Genomic DNA, 23,647 nt, shown 5'->3' with positions numbered 1-23,647 from the left:
GACGGTCTTTTTAAAAAAAAAAAAAGGTAAATTGTATTTAAATTTTATTTTGGCAGAAAATAATTTATTTTCACTAGCCGGATCAGATGGTATAGTGGTTCACTCACCTGTCTTGGGTACGGGCAAGCGTGGGATCAATTCCCTCTCGGTGGCGGTGTAATTGTGAATGCAAATTGTTGCCATTGCCTGTGTGTTCCCTATGACTGACAGGTGACCAGTCTGGCGGGCTACCTGGTTACTGCCTGTGCACAGGTTTGCTAGGATAAACTCCAGCACCCCCCGTAAGCCATCTGAGGATGAGCAGTATGGAACATAAATGAATGAATGAAAGGATCTGGCCTAGGGGTTCGAGTTTGGTACCAGTGCCTTTCTCTCCAAAGCATACCGGTAGAAAGAATCTTGTTTAGTAAATAACAGATTTTCGTTTTTCTATCCCAGCTAACTACAGGCATCAGGCTTGAGATACCCTGATTTATGGCCAACCATCCGCAGGGCACAAGGAGAAAGACAACCATTCGCCCTCACACTCATACCTAGGGGCAATTTAAAGTGTTCAACCAGCCTAGCAAGCATAATTTGGGGATGTGGGAAGAAACCGGAGTACCCGGAGAAAACCTACACAAGCCCGGGGACGACATGCAAACTTCCCTCTTTCCGACCTGGGATCGAACCCTTGATCTCAGAAATGTGGGTTCCACATGTAACCACTCGTCCACCAGGCCGCCCTAACTATCAAAATTGTGCCATAAATAATAACCTAACAGTTTGCCTCTTCATGGTGGAAACTGATGTAGAAAAAAAGGCTGAGATTCCAACAGAGCGTGTATAACTAAATATAATACAAAACTCAACCGTTTGTTTTTGCCAGTCACTAGTTTTATTAATATGTACATATAAGCCCCCCGCCCCTCCCCCTCGGTAATTAAATATCCCACTTTCCACCCCTCCCATTACCTCCCTCAAGTCCTATCCCCTCTCAGAGAAAGGAAGGTTGTCTGGCTAAAAGAGCACACTACTTTTTGTGCAGCATATTGCTTCTTAAGACATTTGCAAAAAACAATCCATAAATTAAAAAATACTACACTTCTTTCATTTTTTTTCTCGTTCTGAAAAAAAACCTAAAAAAATAAATCTTTAAAAAAAAGAAAAAGCACACTGTCCCTCAATCTGCCTACAAAACAGGGAGTTCAGTCACACATGATTGAAATACTCACCGCGTTCTCATCAGTGTCCCTCAATAAAACCACTCTGTAGTGAGGGCTTGGAGAACTTTTTGCGTTAGGTGCACAGGCAGAGTGAAGGGCAGCGTGGTACAAACGGCACTCGAGGAAAACTTAGGTGTTGAAGTCACAAGGCATGCAAGTTAAACGTGAGTCACCACCAGATGTGTGAAGTCTGTATTCAGTCAGGTGTGTGTGTGTCTGCGTGCGTGTGTGCATTTCTTTGTATGGACTTTTCACCCATCTTGTATCAAGAGCGAGTCCTGTAGGCAATGGGCTTCCCTCCTGAAATCTGTCAGTCCGAATCCGGAAGCACGGGGGAGAGGGTCACACACGGGGGGAGTATTTTGGGTTACTTGGCACCTCGGTGAAAGACTTGAGTTCGTAAGGGATCCCCGTGTCAACTTCCACGGGCTTGCGGGAGAATAGCAGCCGGATATCGTTGTGCAAGTAGATCTTCCCAGATTTGGAGCTGTGGAATCTGAATGAGACAAAAATAGGTGAATTTAATAGTACCATCAGCTTCAAGGAAACCCAACCTTTCGGACTATTGGTCGCAGCAGCCCCAAAATTGAAAGGCTGTGGTCGTAAATTGTGGTACCTGTAGCACCGGTGGCGGTAGAGCTATATTGCAGGTGTGTCAAACGCTTCATTGGTCGTTTAATTGTTTAGCGTCATTGTTGAACTAACAATGAGCTGATTTGTCTTTTTTCAGCCTTTTCATAGCAAATACTGCTTCATGTATGCGATGCGTTAAATGTTATGGATAAAATGGGAGCGCAAGAATAAATTTGTTATTTCTTCATTTTGAATAAAAAAAGAGAATAAACTGAAAAATGTCCTATTTTCATTTTTTGGTATTTAATTAATTCATTTTTATTGGATATTTTCAAGAGGGAAATCAGTAAAATTATCCAAAGGGTCTTTTTCAAGTCTTTTAATAACAAATATTCTTTTGTTTTATATTTATATTTTTATTAGAAAAGAAATTAGTAAATTTTAAAAAGTACATGTATTATTTATTAATATTTGTTTTTAATTAAAAGACAAAAAATAAAATATCACTTTTTATCTCAGAATTTTATTGACCTATTTTAATTGACAAGCGGGAAAACAGAATATAGTATTCTCTTTAATTTCATTTCTGAAATGTTTAAAAATATTTTTGTTTTATACATTTGAAGGACATTTTTTTTGTTTTAAGATATGTCATCTTGCTCTTTTAAATTTTGTTTTTGCCAAGTTATATGAGATCCATGCACATACTTTTTGGGGGCCACACAAAATCAGAGAGTGACTGAATTACATTTTAAATTGATGATACTATAATCCACTATATCGATTATCATGTTAATTTCGGTTAAATGTAAATTTAAACATCAAAAGATTTTTAAAAAGTAATGAATCAACAAATAAGCATTTGGGCCTACTACACTTTTATATATTTTTGTGACTCACATTTACGAAAATACGGTATATTCCGACTCTAGTACCTGAGATGTATCAAGTAGCAAAGAGTCTTCCTGCCATCAAGCGGTGCGCTTCCTGTTGATGCTTGTTTCTTGGCCTCCACCTCATCCTCTACGGGCATCAGGAAGATGCGATGGCGAAGGAAGGTCATGTGATTAGTAGGCATGTCGTCGAAGTTGTAGGTCACCAGGAACATTTTTACCACAGTTTTGTTGGGATTAAATAAGGTCTGTTGAGGAGAGGCGATATACAATCGACATTTCAATCATTTGAAGTGGGAGGGCTGGCGGCCAATGAACCAATCACTGAGTTAACTTACCACTTGAATGGTCCCTGCTTTGGGAATGCTGTATCCTTTTTTTCCAAGATGCTCCAGGGAGATCAAACCCTAAGACACACACAAAGAACACTCCGCTATTCTTAAACACGCTCCCAGTGTTTCCCTCTTTTTATATTGCAAAAATCTCATGCCACACCAGCAGCGGAAAATCTTTCTTTTCTTTAACTCTACATGAAATATGAAGACAAGTGGGCTCCGTTTCACTGACCAGGAAGGGCGAGGGGGCACTTTGCTCTGAGATGTCGTAGTATGTAACCTGCACGGGCAAGGTGACGTGCTGCGGGCAGTACGAGCCGCTCGCGCCGATCTCCGCAGTGAAGCCTTCGATGCGGCCCGACGGAGAAAAGCGTCCCTTTAGCATGGATTCCTTGGACACACAATAAACAAAACAAAATGGAAATCAAGTAAAAAAGTTAAGATATAGAGGTGAGATTTAGCCAATGGTAAATTTTGGGAGATTTTCACTCTCATTTTTGACATAGTAAAGACTATCTGACAGTACAGACGCTCCACTACTTACGAACGAGTTAGGTTCCGAGCGATTGTTCATAAGTTGAATTTGTTTGTAAGTTGATTCAGTGCTATATTTTGTATTATAATTTATGTTTAAGGCCTATATAAGTATATTGAAGGTTTATATAAGTGCATTTGTATGTTTAAGGCTTGTATAAGTAACACACATTGGTTTGTACTGAAAAAAAAAAATTAATAAAATGGAGAGAATATGTACAGTACTGTATAGAGAGAGAGAGAGATTTATGTATTAGAAACTGGCCAAAAGAAGCGATCGAACGACGATTGCACAGTTTTCTTCTTTTTTTCATCATAAATGATGCGGTAGCACTGTATGGCATCATTCAATTGATTTGCAAACTTTGTGCAACGTTCAATATTTGGGTCCTGCTGCTCGATCTTTCTGTTTATAAATGGTACTGACGGTCGAACGATTCAAGTTGTATGACCGTGCAACGCTCACCACTCTCACGCGCATCAAGCTTCGTTATTATTGCCACTCGTTTCAAATGAAATGGCTTGCCTCTTCCTTGCAACTCCCTCACTAGAAGCATTTCGCTTTTCACCAACCATATTGAATAATGGCTGCACGAGATATTTCATGGTAAAAAGGAAAAAGGTTCTTTGCGCACTGGAGATACGTCACGCACTTACGCAACGGTATTAGCGGCGGAAAGAAGCACTACGCGCTATACAAAATCGAACTTACGAACATTTTTCGACATAAACGCAATTTGCAGACATGTTCGTATGTACCGTTGTTCGTAAGTCATATGTTCGTAAGTAGGGGAGCGTCTGTATTAGGAGGAAATTTGTGAATATTTTTTTCTTTTATTTTTATTTTTTTACCTCAAAGTTTCCTAAAAGTGATCTGCTGATGGAAGAGGAAGGCCAGCTTGAACGGAGCAGGGTTCTGCTGTCTGCATGTCTGCCGCTGCGCAGCTGCCGGCTGACCGAAAAGATAACAAAAATGGATGACATAAGTTCACAAGTTTTCAGTCACGTTGGACATGACAAAAAAATACAGTAATACCTCGGGCTTCGTGGATGGACTATCGCAAATTCACCACGTTGAAACATTTATAATGTAGGAACAATAATACAAACAGAAAATGTGGAAAAAAAGGCAAGTCACAGTTGGAGAGTATTTCCCTGGCCACTAGGGGGAGGTTATACCTCCAGGAGTTGAACGTGAGCTCAGAGAGGTTTTAAAAGTCCAAATAATATTGCACCATAAAATACTTATCCCTACGTCGCAGTTATTCACCTATTGCTGCACGTCTCGGAACCTATCTACCACGATAGACAAGGTATTTCTGTACATGTTTTCAGATATGATCTCATTATTATTATTATTATTATTGGTTTCTACTGATGGCGTTTGACGTCCAATCCATCTAAATTGGATGTCAATATGTGACAGACATTTAAAATCACACCGGGATAAAGAGCCACCTGATTGGACGCCAGGAATCATCGTGGTACTGTAAGAGTTAAGGATATAATACAGGCACCAGGAACCATTAAGTTTGAATTTGTACATTGATGACACTCACCTTTTGACACGTGGACCACTTTTCAGTCGTCTCCCTGACCTCGTACAGTCTGCGGCACACTAAAAACAAAAATATGAAGTTATTACTGTTGAAAATGACACTTTTTGAATACAGAACCAAGATGGCAAGTCATTTTCAGCACCCAAAATATGATGAACTGTCATATTCATTCATTCAATCATTCATTTTCTGACCCGCTTTATCCTCACTAGGTCGCGGGGGGTGCTGGAGCCTATCCCAGTTGACTTTGGGCCAGAGGCGGGGACACCCTGTATCGGTGGCCACCCGATCGCAGGGCACAAGCAGATGGACAACCATTCACACTCACACCCATTCCTAGGGGCAATTTTAGAGTGCCCAATAGGCCTACCATAAGAATATCAAATTTAAAAAGTAATGAAACTTAAATTAGAGAATATACAACAAAGATTCAGCACACCATAACATTGTTTTCGGCACGTGAAAGTCAATCATGTGTGTCGACATTCTCACTAAAATAACCCTTCCATCATCCTCAATGAAAGATCAATGAAGATGAATCAAAAAATTATATAAAATATTTACAGTTTTGCCCCCCTTTGTTTTTTGAATAGGAAAATGTAAATTCATAAACTACAGTGTGTCTTGCGACAACGCTGGGTTTGACACCCCTGGTAGTATGTCATCTGATTATAAAATCAATAAGATTTTACACCATTTCATCGAGAAATTAAACTAAAACTGATAAGTTTTGTAATTTTCAAGAAAATATTGTATGTGCCAGCACTGGTCGAAAGACAATACTAGTCTTCCCAATTCATTTAGACTGGGAAGGTAACAGGTGGTCCCAGCAGTCTCTCACCACTTCACTTATTGAGCTGTGAACTCTACTATTCTAGTCACATCACACCACCGGCCACAACCAACATTCAAAGCTCTTTCTGGGCTTCCTTGTGTTTGCATATTCACTTCCAGAACTGTTGTATGAGTGGATACACGCGCATGTGCCATTGTGTGTATTTCTGAGCCTGTTATGAGCCCAGTCTAACTGGAACAATGGATGCCTGACATGTGAATGACATTCATTCTGGAGACGTTTGCGCTGTTCCAGACGTATGCTGTAATCTTCCACTTTTTTAAATTATTTTTTTTAGCCTATATTTATTAACTATGAGGGCTGAGACAAATTGAGGGTCGAATAAACCATGATTATTTCAATAATTCCCTCTTAGACAAATAACATTTTATTTCACGTTATCTTACTCTGGGCTTTGTACTTTAGCTGAAAATGTGAAAGTAAAGTTGACTAAGAGTATTTACAAAGCAAAAGCAAATATCAATTAGAGAAAATATTCATAAAATATAGAACCATCTGCTTTTAATGAATACTATATGTGCTGTTTTTCCTATTAAAAAATGAATAAAAATTTAATAAAACAAAATGAACAAGGAAAGGCATGTTCCAAAAAATATATATTTTAATAAATATAATGTAAATAAGTAAAGGTTTTATGATTTTAAAAAAAAGTAAGAAATATTTACTATTAAGAGGCAAAAATGATGTTTCCAGTGTTTTTTGAATTTATAAATTATCACAATAGCTGTCGATTAATTGGATAAAGAATAATTTGATGACTTGTGGCAGCCCTGCCATCTATTTTAATTTCAAACCTAAGGTAAATGTGGAATTGAATCATTTTGAGTGCATTAGGCTCAAGAAACTAGAACTGGAAAATCATGCTGCTTTCTTATGATAAGTGTTGTTCAAGTACACCGAGGAGCGTCAAACTCGATCACTGATAACCGAGTCATGTAGTGGCTGTCATTTACCGTGAAAGAGAAGAGTCGGTCTAAAAATTGGATGGTTTTGTGGAAAAATATTTCTTTTGTCCCCAATGAACCTTGTAATACAGGAATAAAGAAAGAAGTTAACTGACCCGTAATCATATGATAACAAATGATTCAGTATATGATGGCAACGTCGCATTCCATTTTTACGTATTTGACTGAATATGTATCGCAGTCAGTGGAAGCCAAAGATTTCAATACATGTTGCACCACTATTTTGTATCGTGTGGGGTAATATGTCAAAATGTGCATTTTTCACATGGCATGTATTTCGAAGGTTAAGTTTGAGAACAGTGGATTCTCTTTCAGGGGTTGGTTATCGCCTGCTATAAATCGACAACTTGAGGTTAGTGTGACACAATATGAGTTCTGAAATGATCAGAAGTTGGGGTTGTTGTCAAAATTGCGGATAATAGACGCCCAGCCATGTGGCTCTTTTCATCCTTCTACTATGAACTTATATTAACTTATTACAAGTAGACGTCCAATAAATTGGAACTAGGATGGCTGATGGCGCTCCCAATTCCAAAAGGATTAGATGTCTATTGGCGTCGATGGCAGCCAGTTGTAATAAATGAATTGCTAATCGAAGACATGTTGATGAGAAGATAGTCGTGTAAGAATTGAAATTGTGACAACCATGCATGTTGTCCCTTTCTGTGTAGGAGTGTATGCTCACCTTAGAAGGAAGAAGGTGGTTCCAGTAAGGAGCAGCTTTAGCGTCAGTGCTACGACAAGATCCCAGGCCGGGAGCCAGCAAGGAAAGCCGGCTCCTCTTGGAGGTAGAAGGTCCCTCATCTTCCGAGCACGACTCGGTCGTTTCGCTCGGGGACAACAACCTCTTCTTGGCCGGCCAGTGGCCCGCCGATGACAAACGGTGGCCATTACTGCTTGGTGTCTTCTCCCATGAAGCCAGCCCGTTGGACGAGGCGGCGGTCTGGGTGGCGCTCCGCTCAGGTGGGGACGATTCCAAACCGGCGTCCCATTCTGTGGCTTCTCCTGGTTCCTGGAGTTCCGAGCGGTGCGGCGGCGAGAAGGGGCCAGGGGGGCTGGTGGGACTCGGGGGCTCGTACGTGGGCATCTCATACAAATGAGGGCTGGGTTGGCCCCCGGCTGTGCAATTACTCTCATTTCCAGGGCTTCCTATGGAATAGATGGGTGTGCGCCCCCCGCTCGGTGGCTCAGGTTTGGCGGAGTTTCCCAGAGAATAGCTCTGCTCACAGAGGTGCCCGTGAGGGTCACACATCGGGGGGGATTTTGGCAAAAGGGGAGAGAACACATCAGGGACGGGCCTGTCATGATTGTGCTGAGTTGGACGACGGGAGGGGTTGTGGCTGGGGGAGAGTGGGGGAGATCTGGGTAAAACCCCTCCCTCCGAGTCCCTGTGCTCCATTTGTGTGCAAGAATAGAGAGACCCACAACCGCCAGAGCTCTTTACTAAACCCATTAACACTGCTGGCATTGGTGCTGACCCACACAGCACTCCACCCTCGATTAAGTCAATGTCAGAGCAGTCCGCCACATGAGAGCGCTTGTGAGTCAACTGAGGCTCCTCGTGTCCCCGTTTCACACCCAAGCGAACAGGCCTAGCTTGGTTGTCACTGTGGGACTCCGTGGAGGTGCAAAATCCACCCAACTGGGAAAATATGGAAAGCTGGTAGACCTTTTGATGACGCAAATCCCCTTGGTCAAAGTGCCTGGCTGCTCCCGCTCTGACCCCCGAATCGGGGCCCTGTGCGGGGGCCGTGGGAGGAGGCAAGTCTCCCTCTTGGGCCGGAAGCTCCAGTGGAGCTTTTTTGTGAGATAACTCCACATGAATGTGCCGCATGCTTCCTTTGTTTTGAAGATGACAGTTGTGACGCACACTTTTGCAACAAGGTCCTCAGCACCAGGACAAGACAGAAAAGGACGTTCCACGGAAATGGGAAGTCCTATACTTGCTGCTTTGGGACTGTCATCCAGTGGGAGTCAGCAACATGAGGCGCACAGCCCCTGTTTGGAACAAAGGTTTTGTATTACTGTTTACTATGATCTGTCATTGAAAATGATACAAGATGTGAGGAAAAAAATTATATAATATACTAATACAAACAATGATACTTGCTTTTTGGATTATTACTAAGAGTTCCAATCAAAACACTTTAGTTACTTTGACGTTACATGCTAGGACTGCCATGAGTAATCAACAAACCAACAACTGTTTTGATGGTCAATAAATTGTTCAAAGACCATGTTGACCTAACACATCTTGTTTGAGCCTCTAATACAAGGTTGGGAACGTTTTTGACGGGGAGAACCATAAACAATTCATATTTTTTACATGTTATTTCTTGAGAGCCATACTGGGAATTTCAAATATATAGATAGTAAGTATAGATAGGTACATAAATAGATGAAAATGTGTGCGTTTTTGTCATTCTACCTATTTTTACAGAACAAAAAGTCTCTGGATTTTTTTGACAACATTGTTACACTATTGCTAATCAACAAGTATGAATGAGAGTAGTATTGCATGCAGTCTAATGAAATAAAGAATTATGATTACAGTGGCGCTAGAGGTAGTGTCAGCGCCCAAGTGCTGAGGTGACCCTATTGATGGGTTGGGACTCATCTCTCTCACCAGCATTTTCCATATTTTAGCTCACAGGTTAACAGAGGGCCTTATGCAGCCATCAAAAGAGCCACGTATGGGTTCCGAGCCATAGGTTCCCTACCCCTACCTAATCTAAAACGTAAGTATTCTCCTTTTTACTTATTTGTACTTTTTCCAAAATAAACAGAAGAAAAAAAACATCCTTATTGAGACAGTTAGGGCTAGAATAAAAGAAGAGTAAATAAGACATCATAAATGTCAATTTATTGACTAATATAATAATCATTTTTGGCAGCTCTATTATGGAACATTGTCATGCACAAATTACAAATTTGTTTCATTATCTCAATTGCTTTGTCTTTTTTCACTTGCCCCATTTTAAGACAAAAGATTAATAGTCCATCAACATTAACTCAAAATGTGACAGTTTAAATCATGTAGGTCTTAAGGTTATTAATATATTTACTAAATGATGTTCTAAATTTGCAAAAATTCTATCTATGAAACTCACCTCTGTGCCTGTCCAATTACTCGGCCCATGCAGACACGCAGCATCTGGAAGTTGTGTGGTAAAAAGTGTCTAAAAATGCAACATATCTACCACCCAAGCATCTGCCTAGAAAAGCGATTTTGAAAAAGAGAAGAGTTTAGAAATTTGTCAATAAATAGAATCGTTTATCCTACCAAAGTGTTATGTCAGTGTTTCAGCTGCCTCCTGACTGAAGGTCCTCCTAAACCACCAGTGACTCTAGTGGGACTCCATCTATGATTGGCCGATAGCCACACACGGCCGCCTTCGTCACCTGGCCGTGGTTTGGAGAGTGATGTTGACATCATGTCAGAGTCATAACACCCACAAATCCTGATGAGAGGAAAACAACAACATCAAAAAAACAATACAAAGACTTTAAAGAGATGTCATTTTGAACCTTTATAGGACATTCATCTAACCAACGGGCTCCCGTTGATGGTGCTAGATGTCCAATCTATTTTGACGGGGAGTGCCTGGCAGCGAATGATTGATTGCTCATGATCTTTCTCTGCAGAACTTCCAGTTCAGAAGGATCAGACAATGGTATTATTTACTTATAATTGAGACCTGGCATCCACATATGTGAACATGCCATTTTGGGTATTATCAAACTCACTTTTACACCAAATGTTAATTTTGTCCACCTCTACGGAAGCTGGTGTTTTGCATGTTAAGGCTTTTTTTAATGGCCAATTTTTAAATGACCAGAAATAACATGATTACATGATTGTGTAAAGCAAACAAAGTAGAGCTATCCTCCATACAGATTTTTCTGTTTTCTGATCAGATTTTTTTCGCAGGTATTTTGCTGATACCAAGAAATGCACTGTTTGCAAACTTTTTATAAGGCTCTTTTAGTATGTTTGATTTTTTACGAGAAGTACAGTAGACCAAAAAAGTGAACATGTTTGTCTAGTTGTTTGCTTTACAACAGTAGTAGTTTTGAAACATATGTGAATTGTGGATTGGATCGCTTCTTGTCACCAAATCTGATAGTCCAATTTTCCAAAAATAGCCATATGAACATCGGATTGGGACAACAGTAACTGAATAGCATCAAAACAACACAAACTCCACATTAAGTTGGGAATTTTTAAACGGTGATGATGAAAAGGAGCACATTATATAAGAAAAATGACATGTCTTGCTTAACAGGATCGAATTGGGATGCTGCCCTGTGAGGCCTGCCTGACCCACTTGGAACAGAACTTGGGAATGTACTGGGGGGATGTCACTGTGAAATGTTGCTGTGGCAACAAGTAGCCCAAGGATAACAGTTTCTTTGTACTTCACCACAAAGAGGAAGGAGAAAAGCATAGGGAGCAGCAGAGGTGTGTTCTAGGGGGACGTCTCTGGTGGCAATGGTGGGATTGGGACTGGTGGTGGGGGCTACAGAAAATGCCCCAAGAAAATATTTGCAAACAAACCTGGTTAGTAGTCGTCGTTTAAAAAAATCCCAAATTAGTTTATGCAAGTTGTGGATTCACGATTTAATAGACCACGTGCCGGAATAGAAGAGTGTGGATAATCATCATGTGATCAAACCCACTCTATTAAAGATGTTTTCCTGCATTAACAATATAATCCAATTTGGGCGCATGTAAATACTTATTCCAAAATGTTGGCAAAAACTTTTACAGCGCATGTCTGGATTATTTGCATCTGTTATTCTACGGAACTAACAGAAGCATAGCGACAGATAAATATGTGGTCGCAAGACTGAACCGATTGCTGGAGAAAAATTGTGAAACTGCAAAATAATGTCGATCCTCATCATATGGAGTTGTTGGATGTTCTCCCCTGGGCTTGTGTGGGTTTTCTCTCGCACCCCGAAAACATGCAAGGTGGGCTGGTTGAACACTCTAAATTGAGGGTGTCAGACTCGGCCTGGTTCGCGGGCCGCGTTAACGTCAACTCGATTTCATGTGGGCCGGACCATTTTAGATATAATATTCAGATTTTTTTTTTAATAAATGGATTGAAAGAACTGTATTGAAAGCCCTGAATATTCAGTTGTTTTTAATAGATCTAAAACAATTTTTATTTTAGTTTTTTATATATATTTTTATATTTTACAAAATGATTTTTGAACTAAAAACAGGAAAAAATGATTAAAAAATATAATATTGATTTAAAAGGAGGAAAATCAGGAAATTTAATATAAATCTATACTCTTTATTTTAATTTGATCCTAAAACAGAAAGTCGGCACTCATCATTTACTTTCCCGGGCCACACAAAATGATGCGGCGGGCCAGATTTGGCCCCCGGGCCGTCACTTTGACACGTGTGCTCTAAATTGTGCAAAGGTATGAGTGTGAGCGCAAATGGTTGTCCATCTCCTGTTCCCCTGCAATTGGCTGGCAATCAATTAAGAGTGTCACCCGCGTGGTGCCCATAGCTAGCTGGGTGAGGCTCAAGCACCGCCTGTGGCGACTTCTATTTCTACTAGTTTTAGTATAGTTGGTGAATCTGAATTTGTTCTAACTGAAAGTGTGATGCATGAACACACAAGCTCTAATCTGATCAATATTCTTGGTGTCCATGAAAAAGTGCATCGAAACATTCTAATCTGAGTTCTGATCAGATTAAATTTTTCCATGTAAACATATCTGATTCAAACAAAGGTGCATGTGATAACGTGTCATAAATATGTAAGGAGGAAGGGAGGCAATTTAGTATTAGTTAGATTAGCATTAGTTAAAATGGCACCAATATTGATAAGATGGCTACCAAGGCTCTTCTTGGAAATACTGGATTTAATTTTATGTTTTGGGCCACTATTACATATCAGAAAAATACATTTCAGTTTTTCCCCCAGTTTATTAATTCACATCCTGGCATTGACTACTATTGACATTTAATTTATTTCAACTGGTAGGAATGCTCACATTTTCATGCAATTGAGTGTGAGTGAAAATCCAATCCATTTTTATGGCAGGCAATGAGTTAAACGAGATTCTTTCAACTGTGACGCACAAGATAAAGGTGTTGTCTTTCTAAGGAAAGGACTGCCCCACCTCACCTTCCACCAAAATGTCCCTTTTACAGAGGTGAGCAACAATCCCGCTTATGCTCCATAAATTTACACTTTCAAACCACACTGTGACTAATTCAACTTGACTGCTTGGTTTCACAATATATAGTAGGGCGATAAAATAGACTTCAAAGTCCAATGTTTTGCCCAAAGACACCATGCTATCAATGGATATCTATATTCCTAAAAGGGATTAATTGCCTGGCAACCATTAGCAATATAGTAGCAGGTACCACAAAAGAAAATGAATCACCTAGAGACAATGTACGGGGAGAGCATTTTGTCACCTGTAATTACACTGCTGACATATGGTGATATTAAAGCAGGCAGTATTTCCTTTGGGAAATTGTGGCAGAACACAAGTACAGAAAAAAACCCATACAAACTCACATTTGATGCTTCATTTGAACAGCATGTTGCTTACACAAAAACGGTGGAAGGGTTCATTATGATTTAATGGCACTTGGGCACCAAGAACCGAATAATTGTTTCATGCCATCCAGTTGACAAATGAAAAGATGAAACATATCTCCCTATCCCTTGTGAAGGCAGGTGGGGTCCCCCGAGGCAAAGGCCCCAAAGGGTGGGACAGAAGGCAGGGGGATGGTAAAAAGGACAAGAGCTAACCGAGAGTCGGCCATGAGTATTTATAGTCGTTGTCAGAGCTCATTGGAGCCCCCAAAAGCCCGCTGCCAGGTCCCACTTGATTTCTGACCCTGTTTTGAACTGGAGAAAGACAAAACGGATTGACTCATACATAAAGATTTGCGCGAACTTCAGTTATTAGCATTACTTTTTTTTTTAATGGAACAATCGTTCTTCCATTTAAAAGTGTAGTTAAAAAAACAATAAGTGGATCTACTTTAACCTTGTATCTATTAAAAAATACTATATTTTTAAATACATAAAAAATTCAACTTGATTACCATTTTCGATAATACATAAGAAACTCAATATTAAATATTTTTTTATGAAAACTTTTGATGCCATTGACAACAAGATGCCCAATCATGTGCCTCTTAAAATCGAAACTCTGGAAATAGGTTTATCATTAGTAGATGTCCAATCAAGTTGAACTGGGAGGTTGGCAGCGACTGGATATTGTTCTTTAGCTTTAAGACCTCCCACTCCAAATGAATTGTAAACCAAGAGCCATCAATGGCAGTCCATAAGTTAACAAAAAAGTTATGAAAATATCCTCCAATAATCGAAAAAGCAGTGCAAAATCAAAAAAGAGAAAAAAATCAACAACAAAAAAACTAAAAGGGAGTGAAATAACAAATTCATTTTTTAAATCTAGAAATTAGCTTTGCCACAAACATAAAATAATGAACATTTCCCTTCTAGAAATGAGAACAATATGGTGAGCTTTTCAAAAACAATTGTGAAAAGTTTCAACTCAAAACTGATAATTTTACAATTACAGTACTCCGCCATAACTGCCACCTCATTTTTAAGCCGGATATTAGGCGCTTTGGATTTTAGTTTTAAATTTCAAATCCAGATGGGATTTTAAAAAGTATTTAAGATAAAGCCATGCTGACATTACACATTCATTATTAATTGAGAACTGTGCAGATGCTCTGTCTTGATTGTGACAACCAGGCACCAGCATGGGGAAATAAATGTCCAAATAGGCCTTCCGAATAGAGAAACTTGCCTTTAGAAACTATGCTAAGCCTCGGTAAGATTCATGGAGGAGAGGACTGGGGCAAAGTTCAAAGTCAGTACCAATCTTCGGGAATAAAATAGGTGTAACAAACAGAGAAGTGAAAAATAAAAATAATAATGTGGATAAAGTGGACTTTGCTGAGCCACAACCCTCCTTCCGTTTCTTTGTACAATACATAAAAAAAGGTTAAAAAAACAGTTTTAATCCCATTTGGCCATTGGCGAGAATACTACATTAGTACTACCAAATGAGGAAACGAACGGATGGGCTCTTGGTTAATATATGAGTGCTGTGTAGGAAATTGGAACAACACGAACACTGCTGATACAAGCATTCTTTCATTCATTAATTTTCTGAACCGCTTATCGTCACGGGGGGTGCTGGAGCCTACCCCAGCTAACTAGGGGCACCAGGTGGGGGACACCCTGAATCAGTGGCCAACCAATCGCAAGGCTGATACTCATACCTAGTGGAAATTTAGAGTGCTCAACCAGTCTACCGTGTATGGTTTTGGAATGCGGGAGGAAACCAGAGTACCCGGAGAAAACCCACACAAGCCCAGGGAGAATATGCAAACTCCGCACAGAAGGACCGAGGCCGACGTGCTAACCACTCAGCCGCCGGACCGCCTAATATAATTATGTATCTATTTTTTTTTCCATTGGACCGGTTGGTGAACTTAGTTGATTGAAGACAAAAAGGAGTGTATGCAGCCGGTAAGTTTCATATTTAAAAAACTTGTAATTTTGTATTCCATGATAAAACCAATAAAGACTTATCTACGTACTTTGTTTCTATTGAGGCATCCGCCTTCTTCTGTACACTGGTCACATTGTATTTTAAGAAAGCTGATGGTAATGTTACATAAATGATTTTTTGGGGTAAAATTTCAATAGTTCTGGATATTTGTGAGAATTAATCATATGTTCTTAAATACTCTGACAGGATTCTGACATTTATTTCATGTTTAAAAAAAGTGGGCCTTTAAAATTAATTACACAGTAAACCACGGGTCTAAATGTGCAGCCTGCGGAGCCGATTTGGCCTGTCATGTGAATTTGTGTGGCTCGCAAAGGGCCATAGTTTTTATTAATTAATAAATAACTTATTTTAAAACTAAAGAGAGTAGATAGTTTTTTTCCCCAATTTGAATTAAAAACGAAGATATTTTGTATATTCCACTCGAATTTCAATTAAAAAGTAAAAATAAAAGGATCAATTTAAAAAATGCTTATTAAAAACAAAATAGAAATTAAATGAATATTTTTGACTGTGGACTATTTTTCTGAAAAACCAAAAGGAATGCAGTTTTAAAAAAGGCTCAAATTTAAATGGATAGGGAAAAAAAACATGAAAGCAAATATTTGTTGAGGATCAAATGACAAAAAATAAACACAAAAACAAATATTTGTTGAGGATCAAATAAGAAAAGGTTTTACGTAAACAATGTCTCTACAAAATATAACTGGCTATGAAAATATCTTACTAATTCATTATATTATTATATAGAGTAATTGTTTAGTTTTTAAAAGTGCTTGCTACCATCCCTCCCACCCTAATTGGATTGGAAATCCAGTCATCAACGGCAGTCAATGTTTTGAAAGAAATGAGTATCTTTTTGTTAGAAAAAAAACAATGTAAAAATTAAAATTTAAAAAACAAACATGAAACTGTTGCTAAAATAGAGGGACAACTCAATTTTCCAGTTTTCCAAGATTAATTGAGACAGTAGGGACAGGCTCCAGCGACTGGAATGGTTGGTCTTTCAAAATCATGTTATCTTTTCTAATTATATCTTAAGATTTTGTTAACAAAGGCATTGCAAAAATGAGAGGAGACTATACCATATTTGTGTCTAAATGCATACATTTTCACAAACCATGATTAAGGATCGATTAGAAAATTGATGACCAACAATGTGACAACCTCTTCATTTTAATGATTTCTTACCATGATTTGACTAGGTAAGAAAAATTCTAGACACAGCACTATTTTAGCAGTTTTATATTCATAGGGAAGTCGTGCTATTCTATCAGTGTTGAGCTATATTAAAACAAGCTTTGAACGACTCATACATCCATTTTCCTTCAACTGTTTGTCCTCTACCTGATAGAAGGAGAAACTGGTTTGCTAACTGGTACTTTGACTCATACTTGGTATGACAAAGTATACAACAGGCCAACTGGGTCAACATATTAAATTTGTGCATAATTTTTGCTTTGCTTATTTTGTGCAGTAATAAAATATATGTTTTTAATTAGAAAATTGTTATTTAATTACAATTGGTCATGTTGATGTGGGTCGGAGTTTGTTGCTTATTTTAAAATATATATATATATATATATATATATATATATATATATATATATATATATATATATATATATATATATATATATATATATATATATATATATATATATATATATATATATATATATATATATATATATATCATTGATACCTGATGGCCACATACACGAAGATCACATTTTGGGTCACAAAGGTCACAATAATAACCTTTGCTGGTCAAGTGTGGCCTACATGACCCAGAATGTGATTTACACTTGTGAGGATGTGGTGTCTCAAATATAGTATTTAAAATTGGGAGGACTGTCTGTAAATGCTCATGAACGAATGTTCAGTCTTCCTAGTAAAAATGGGTTCCTAACCTGTCCGTGGGAGCCAACATATTAAATGAGTGGCTAATAAATGGTTACGAACCACAGGTCTAAACACAAAAAAAGTTTGCAAAAATTGCTTGTTTTAGGTGTCTAGTGTAAACCTGTATGCTAGGTTAAAGGCTTACAAATGTGTAGAACAGCAGGTGTTCCCGACATTTATCAGTGTCCTCGACATTTACAAGCATTCTCCGTCTTGCTAGAATGACATGTCACTTTTCTGATGACCTCCATGCAACATTTCACCAAATAGAGGTGCGATTGCATCAGTATGCCAGTCAGCAGCCGGCCTCCCAAATTCCTCTTGATTGTCTCATCAGCTTTAAGCCAGACCCCACCCGAGTTCAGCTTAGCCTTTAAACTTGTCAAACACACGTGCATACTTTCGACATAAAACAAGCAGAGACTGAGCTCCTCTGGCTTAGCCATCAACCTGGTGATTAGATTTCAGGAGCCACGTACAGTTTGGAAATCTGATGTCACCTCGTAGACAAGAGGATGGAATGACAGCTGACTGTGGGCGTGCATATGTGTTTATGTGTGAAAAGAAAAAGAGTGATTGAAACTTATGAACCTCCGAGTACCACGGTGATTCGCACAATAGCTCCAGCCATTTAAAATAAGCTGGCTGAGGGAATGCATAGTTGCTGAGAAGGCTTTTTGACACAGGGTCCCACTCTGGATCACCCTCCCTGTTTGTCTTTCTGTCATGTGGCCATTTTGGGAAGAGTCAACCGACCCGGCCTTAAAAACATCACAGCAATTAAGATCTAGTTTTGTAATGGTGACAGCAGAAGAACTTGTGACACTCACCCTCAACTCATTCAAGCTTGCGTCCGCTTCCTCTGTTTAGTCAGATAAAGGCGTCTGGGTCGCGTACCGGGGTCGGGCCGCCTTGTCCTTCTTTGCTACTTCCTCCAGAAGAGTTGAGACTTGCTTGTTTTGAGTCTCGGCTTTCCTCCCTGAGTCACACACACGCATGCAGAACTCAGAAAGTCATCAACAACTCTCAGCCCCCCCACCCGCTCTAGTCTCTGTAGCACCCCCTTCCCTTTCCTCCTTTTTCATTTCTCACATTCGCGCCTCTCCACGCCATCTCAAGCACAAAAGCCCCCTCACATGCTTGGTCCTCTGGTCCTCACCCCCTCATCTCGTCCTCTCATAGTGCCTTCAGCACCTCCTTTAAAATTGTCTCTCAGGATCGCACCCTCCCTCGCACTCTTACTGTTTTCTTCCTTCCTCTCAGCTGTTAATACAGCAGGCCTGCTTTGCTCACTCAGCAGAGAGTACATATACAGAGTATGGAAGCGGAGGGGGGAGTGCTATGCTATCAGCCGATTGGACAGATAAAAGGGGGGGCCAACTGTAGTAGTCGTCATCCTGATAGGCCCGTGTAGGGACTGAAAAAGCTGGGTGGCGGAATAGGCATATGCAACGCTCCACCCACCTGCTACTGCTTGCCTTTAGTTGAAGTAGAAAAGGAGCATTCTTAAAGTGAGCATGTGTTTGGAACTGCAAATGACATATTCAAGCACACTGGAGTCTTGGTCTCCATGCATGGCTGAGGGGGTGTACAAAAGTATTTTATTTCTATGCCTTTTGAAAAATACCACAGATCATCTTGATAAAATGATCTCTATTCATTTTTCACACACATTACCCCTTTTCAAATGGACTGGACTTTTATTAGTGTTAAATTCATTTAAAGTGATAGTTTTTCAGAGCCACAAACATACAATGCTGGACATCTATCATTGTCAATGACACAGAAAGAAAATATTTAATATAAATTTGCTAACTACAACAACATTCTCCTGTTGTACCGTATTTATTTGAGTATAACGCACACCCGTGTATAACGCACACCCATAATTTGTGACAAAAAATATATTACATATTAAAGATAGATTATTTATTCAGTTTTTGTCAGCTCACACCAAGAATTGGACCGGTACTAGTAACTGGCATATGCTGAACACATGTCGCCATGACAAAACATTTATTCAAAACATATGGTACAAAAACCTGGTAAAACAAACTACTACCAGTATGGACACAATTTTCCAATGGCATTTAAAATTTTAAATCCTTAAAGTCTATTTCATCATCAGTCTGATTTATTATCATCAGATTCACCAAACAATTGATTGCATTCTTCTTAAGCTATCTTAAGAATAGCGCTCCCTGAACTTTTTCACCGGCGGAGGGCAGTTTTTCATGTATAACACACCCGAACTTTGGCGCGTTATCCTCGAATAAATACGGTATTTAAAAGATTTCTCCTCTAGGTGAATCCTGATGATTTTGCAAAATTATCAGTCCTTTAAAGTTTAAATAAACAAAAACCTAAGATGTAAATATTTATGTATTCTCCCCTTCCCTTCACTGTTATCTTGCGAACATACATGTGGGGGTGCGCCATGTGAGGTGGCCGTCACCTCCGGCCTGCTCATGAAAGGCTTATCTCTAGCAAGTAGTACAGATAGAGAATGTGGAAAAATTTATCAGCTGAGCACCAGCATGTAGGGAACGTGTGCATTGTACCATCTGTGTGCTAATAAGGGGCATAGTGATGACGAAGCAAGAACTATTTTCAACAGCGGTAGGTGGAGATTAAGAAACATGGCTAAAGCTGTCAAGAGGACTGCACACTACTCATTTCTCTTTGTTGCAGGAACAAACACAGCACAATGGTTGACTTTTATCTTTATTTAGCAAACTTGGGATTGTTATCAGACGTGTGCTGGTCCTGACATGTGAGACCAAAAGCTATTGATAGCATCATGCGACTGCCTTCCTCGACATCAACCTATGTTCTCGGCCAGTCTCCAGCAAACGACACAAACACTTAGTGAGGTTAGGTCTTGGAAACAAACACACTCTGCTTCATTAGGCAAATGTAAATATGCTGCCTGGCCAAGAAAAATAATTCCTGAATCGGTATGCGCCCATGCAAAGATGTTAAGATTAACCCCTTTATAGAAGGCAACTGCATACTTATGGCCATTTAATAAAACTTAGTATTGATTCTACTACTATTATAATTACTACTACTCTTAATGACTATTTTTCATAATTTTTTTAACACATTTATCAATTAATAACATGTTAATAAAAACTTACTTGAATAGAAAATGCAATTTCTGGAGAAATTGTATTGGAATGCTTTACTATTCTGGTCAGTAATCTTCCATGAGTCACTTCCTGTTGATTTTTGTTCATCCCTGTTAATTTTGGGGATACCCGGATAACATTCTTTTAATTTCTGGTCCCTTGATGAATTTCTAATATGAACAGGAAGTGAACTGGATCACTTTCTGTTATGTATGTTGACAGTTCCATAACTTTCAGGAACCATAGGTCAATTATTGTTGACTGTGGGTCTCAATTAAAAAATAAATATAAAAATCAGGATAATTAAAAAAAGGGGGGGTTAACTTGAAAGAAAACGTTTCTACTCTGTTCCAAAAGTTTCAAATCATTAACCGGCATGAAGCATAAAACACATTTTAAAATACAAATTGGGTAAACAATGTTTGTGTTGTTGCTGCTGCAAAAACTTAACAGGGACTTTCTGTACTTTCACCTATCTACCAGCTAACATTTTTCTGTCTATTTAAGAGCCCATGTCACCCTCCATATATGGCAAAAACAGGCGTGTCATCACTATAAAGCCGAGCCCTCCCATTCAATGGCAGCTTGAGTGCAGCTGAGGAGACGGCAAGCACTGAAAACAACACTTTGACATTCCTTTGCTAAGATGCATTGAAGGGCCAGGGCACATTGCACTGTTTGTTTTGATTTCTTTCTAATATTAAAAGGGCAAAAGCTTGATGCGCTATTATAAAATGATCTCTTTAGAATATTGAAACAGTATTAGATTGACATGTTTGAACAAGGAGAGGAAAAGGTGGAGGAAGGGTGGAAGAGGAAAGTGTATTATGTGTCTGTATGTGAAGAGGGTTGAAGGGGGGTTGGTTGTTTTCATACTTAATGTGTTTAAGCGGTATGGGCTTCCCGTGCATATGCTAAGTGTATTTTTGTATAAATGTGTGTTATATATCTGCTTTATGCTTGGTAGGAGCAAAAAGCAAAGAGGAAATATGCAATGTTTCGCCATTTCCACAAGTACAAGCAATGGCAATGTGCTTATTTTTATGATGCAATGGGTTGGGTTTTACAGTAATTTCGTGTCATGTATATGATGTAATGGAGTAGAAATACTGAGGAAAAACGACATCTCATTACATGTGGCATTAACTCCTTGGTTCCCGTTGGCGATGAGAAATTCCAATCTATTTGTGTTAGGAGGGCTGGCATCGAATGAACGAATGTTTATTCACTATCAGGCCTCCAAGTTCAAATAGACTGGACATCGTTTAAAAAGGCATTTAAATTCACAGCAGGAAAGGTCCACGATTGGAAGTCTACGGCTATCAAATGGCACTGAAAGAGGTACCACAACATTAAAATCCAGGTTGTTTTTGACCCATAGTCTTCTCTATATCAAACATCTAACAGTCAAGTGATTTGAGGGTTGGGTGGGAAGGCATGTTTGAGCAGCTGGGTGTGGATATGTAAGCTTAGAGAGTGGAAATCACAGTATTAGCATACAGACTTTATTGTCCTTGAAAACACAGGGTGTGCCTTCTAAAAAATATAATAGCTACTAAACTGGAAATGTAATGGAATGATTTGAGTGTCATTTGCAGACAATGTGAGCTGATAAGTTACATTGACATGGTGCAAACTGATCATCAACTTGAGAATAATTAAGAATCAAGTAACTTGGTATTGACTATTGGCCAAAACTGTTTCACATGTAACAAACATTTTTGTGTCTGAAAATGACTCACAATGGCTATATATTTGCTAGTAACTCACTCTTTGGACGCTATTGAGGATGCCACTCAACAAGCTGTTTGGCCATACTGGACTCCAAGACTCAATTTATTGAAGTGGCTGGGGGGAAAATTCTGGATTAAATCAAGGTTTCCCCCAGAAAAATGTGTTAAAGATTACTTTGAAATATAAAAATAACACCCAGACCAAAGTAAAAAGCACTTTAAAGTGTATTCAATTTTTATCATGGTTTTCTCAATTAACTTATTGGCTGCCTCAACCACCTTAAACACCCAACCCAATCAGATTAATTTCAATCGCCATCAATGGCAGGCTTTGAGTTAATTTATGTCTATTTTATTTAATGATTTTTCTTAAATTATTTTTAATCACTCATAATTTACTTTTTAATTCATTTTATTTTTGTTAACTTATTTTTATTTGATTCTAATAATTCTGTTGAAACGTATTTTTATTTGATTCTAATTATTCTGTTGAAACATTTCTAATTGATTGTATTTATTCTGTTGAAAATTATTTTCATTGATATTTGGAAATGACTTTTAGATCTTATTTATGGTATTTAACTTTTACGATCTTAATTGGCTAGGATTGGCTCCAGAGATGGTGCAGTCAGTGGTTTATTCGCCTGACTTTGGTGCAGGCAGTCTAGGTTCGATTCCCACTTGGTGGCAGTGTGAGTGGTTGTCTGTCTCTTTGTGTGCCCTACGACTGACTGGCGACCAGTCTAGGGTGTAGTCTGCCTTTCGCCCAAAGACAGTTGGGTTAGGCTCAAGCAACCCCCGCAACCCTTTCGAGGATGAGCGGTATCGAAAATGAATGAATGAATAAATGGCTCCAGAGACCCCCAACCCAAACACCCTTATGAGAATAAGCGGTACGGAAAATGAATTTAGTTATTATTTGTCTTAATAAAGCATAACTAGATAGTTTAATTTTTTTTTTTTGGTTAATCAGCATTTGAAATGATTTTTTAATTTCATTGGTTTGTGGTCATAATTAATTATTCTTAGATTATATATATTTTCTTTTGTTAAATTAATTTTTCCACGAAGGCAATATGCTACACTAATACTCCACATTAATATCAAGTAGGTTGGTGGAAAATATTGCCTTCTTGGCAATTATAATTGGTCGTCTCAAACTTCAAAGTCATTGAAAAGTGATCATTGAGATAGAGCTTTCCCAGTTCTAATGAATTTGACATCTAAACATTACTTCTATAAAGAGTAAATACTAGTAGTTTCCTGTGAATTACATTTCTCCACCCACGAGAGACAAATCATTCAAATATTTTCTCATGTTACAAAATAAATACTAGGGTGGAGAGAGAAAAAGTGGAGC

At 38.8% G+C, this 23,647-nt stretch overlaps 1 protein-coding gene across 3 annotated transcripts; it reads right to left on the bottom strand.

The window, feature by feature from the left end:
* Positions 1-939: 939 nt before the first annotated feature.
* Positions 940-18,739, bottom strand: atosb (atos homolog b). Of its 3 annotated transcripts, none has more exons than XM_077600752.1 (11): positions 18,583-18,739; positions 18,254-18,402; positions 10,204-10,381; positions 10,031-10,135; positions 7,606-8,918; positions 5,100-5,158; positions 4,393-4,492; positions 3,239-3,397; positions 3,010-3,078; positions 2,714-2,919; positions 940-1,701 (listed from the first exon to the last, which is right to left on the bottom strand). In XM_077600752.1, exons 5-11 carry the CDS (start codon positions 8,752-8,754, stop codon positions 1,548-1,550), a joined length of 1,896 nt encoding a protein of 631 aa, XP_077456878.1. In that variant the 5' UTR covers positions 8,755-8,918; positions 10,031-10,135; positions 10,204-10,381; positions 18,254-18,402; positions 18,583-18,739; the 3' UTR covers positions 940-1,547. The 3 variants fall into 3 exon arrangements, with proteins under 3 accessions (XP_077456878.1, XP_077456880.1, XP_077456879.1); XM_077600754.1 differs by having other exon boundaries at positions 18,516-18,715; XM_077600753.1 differs by having other exon boundaries at positions 18,560-18,715.
* Between the last annotated feature and the right edge of the window lie 4,908 nt (positions 18,740-23,647).

Source organism: Stigmatopora argus, chromosome 5 (genome assembly GCF_051989625.1).
Source record: "Stigmatopora argus isolate UIUO_Sarg chromosome 5, RoL_Sarg_1.0, whole genome shotgun sequence".
In the NCBI taxonomy this organism is placed as follows: Eukaryota; Metazoa; Chordata; class Actinopteri; order Syngnathiformes; family Syngnathidae; genus Stigmatopora; species Stigmatopora argus.
The sequence above is the reverse complement of the archived record's forward strand: the minus strand, read 5'-3'. Positions and strand labels throughout refer to the sequence as shown.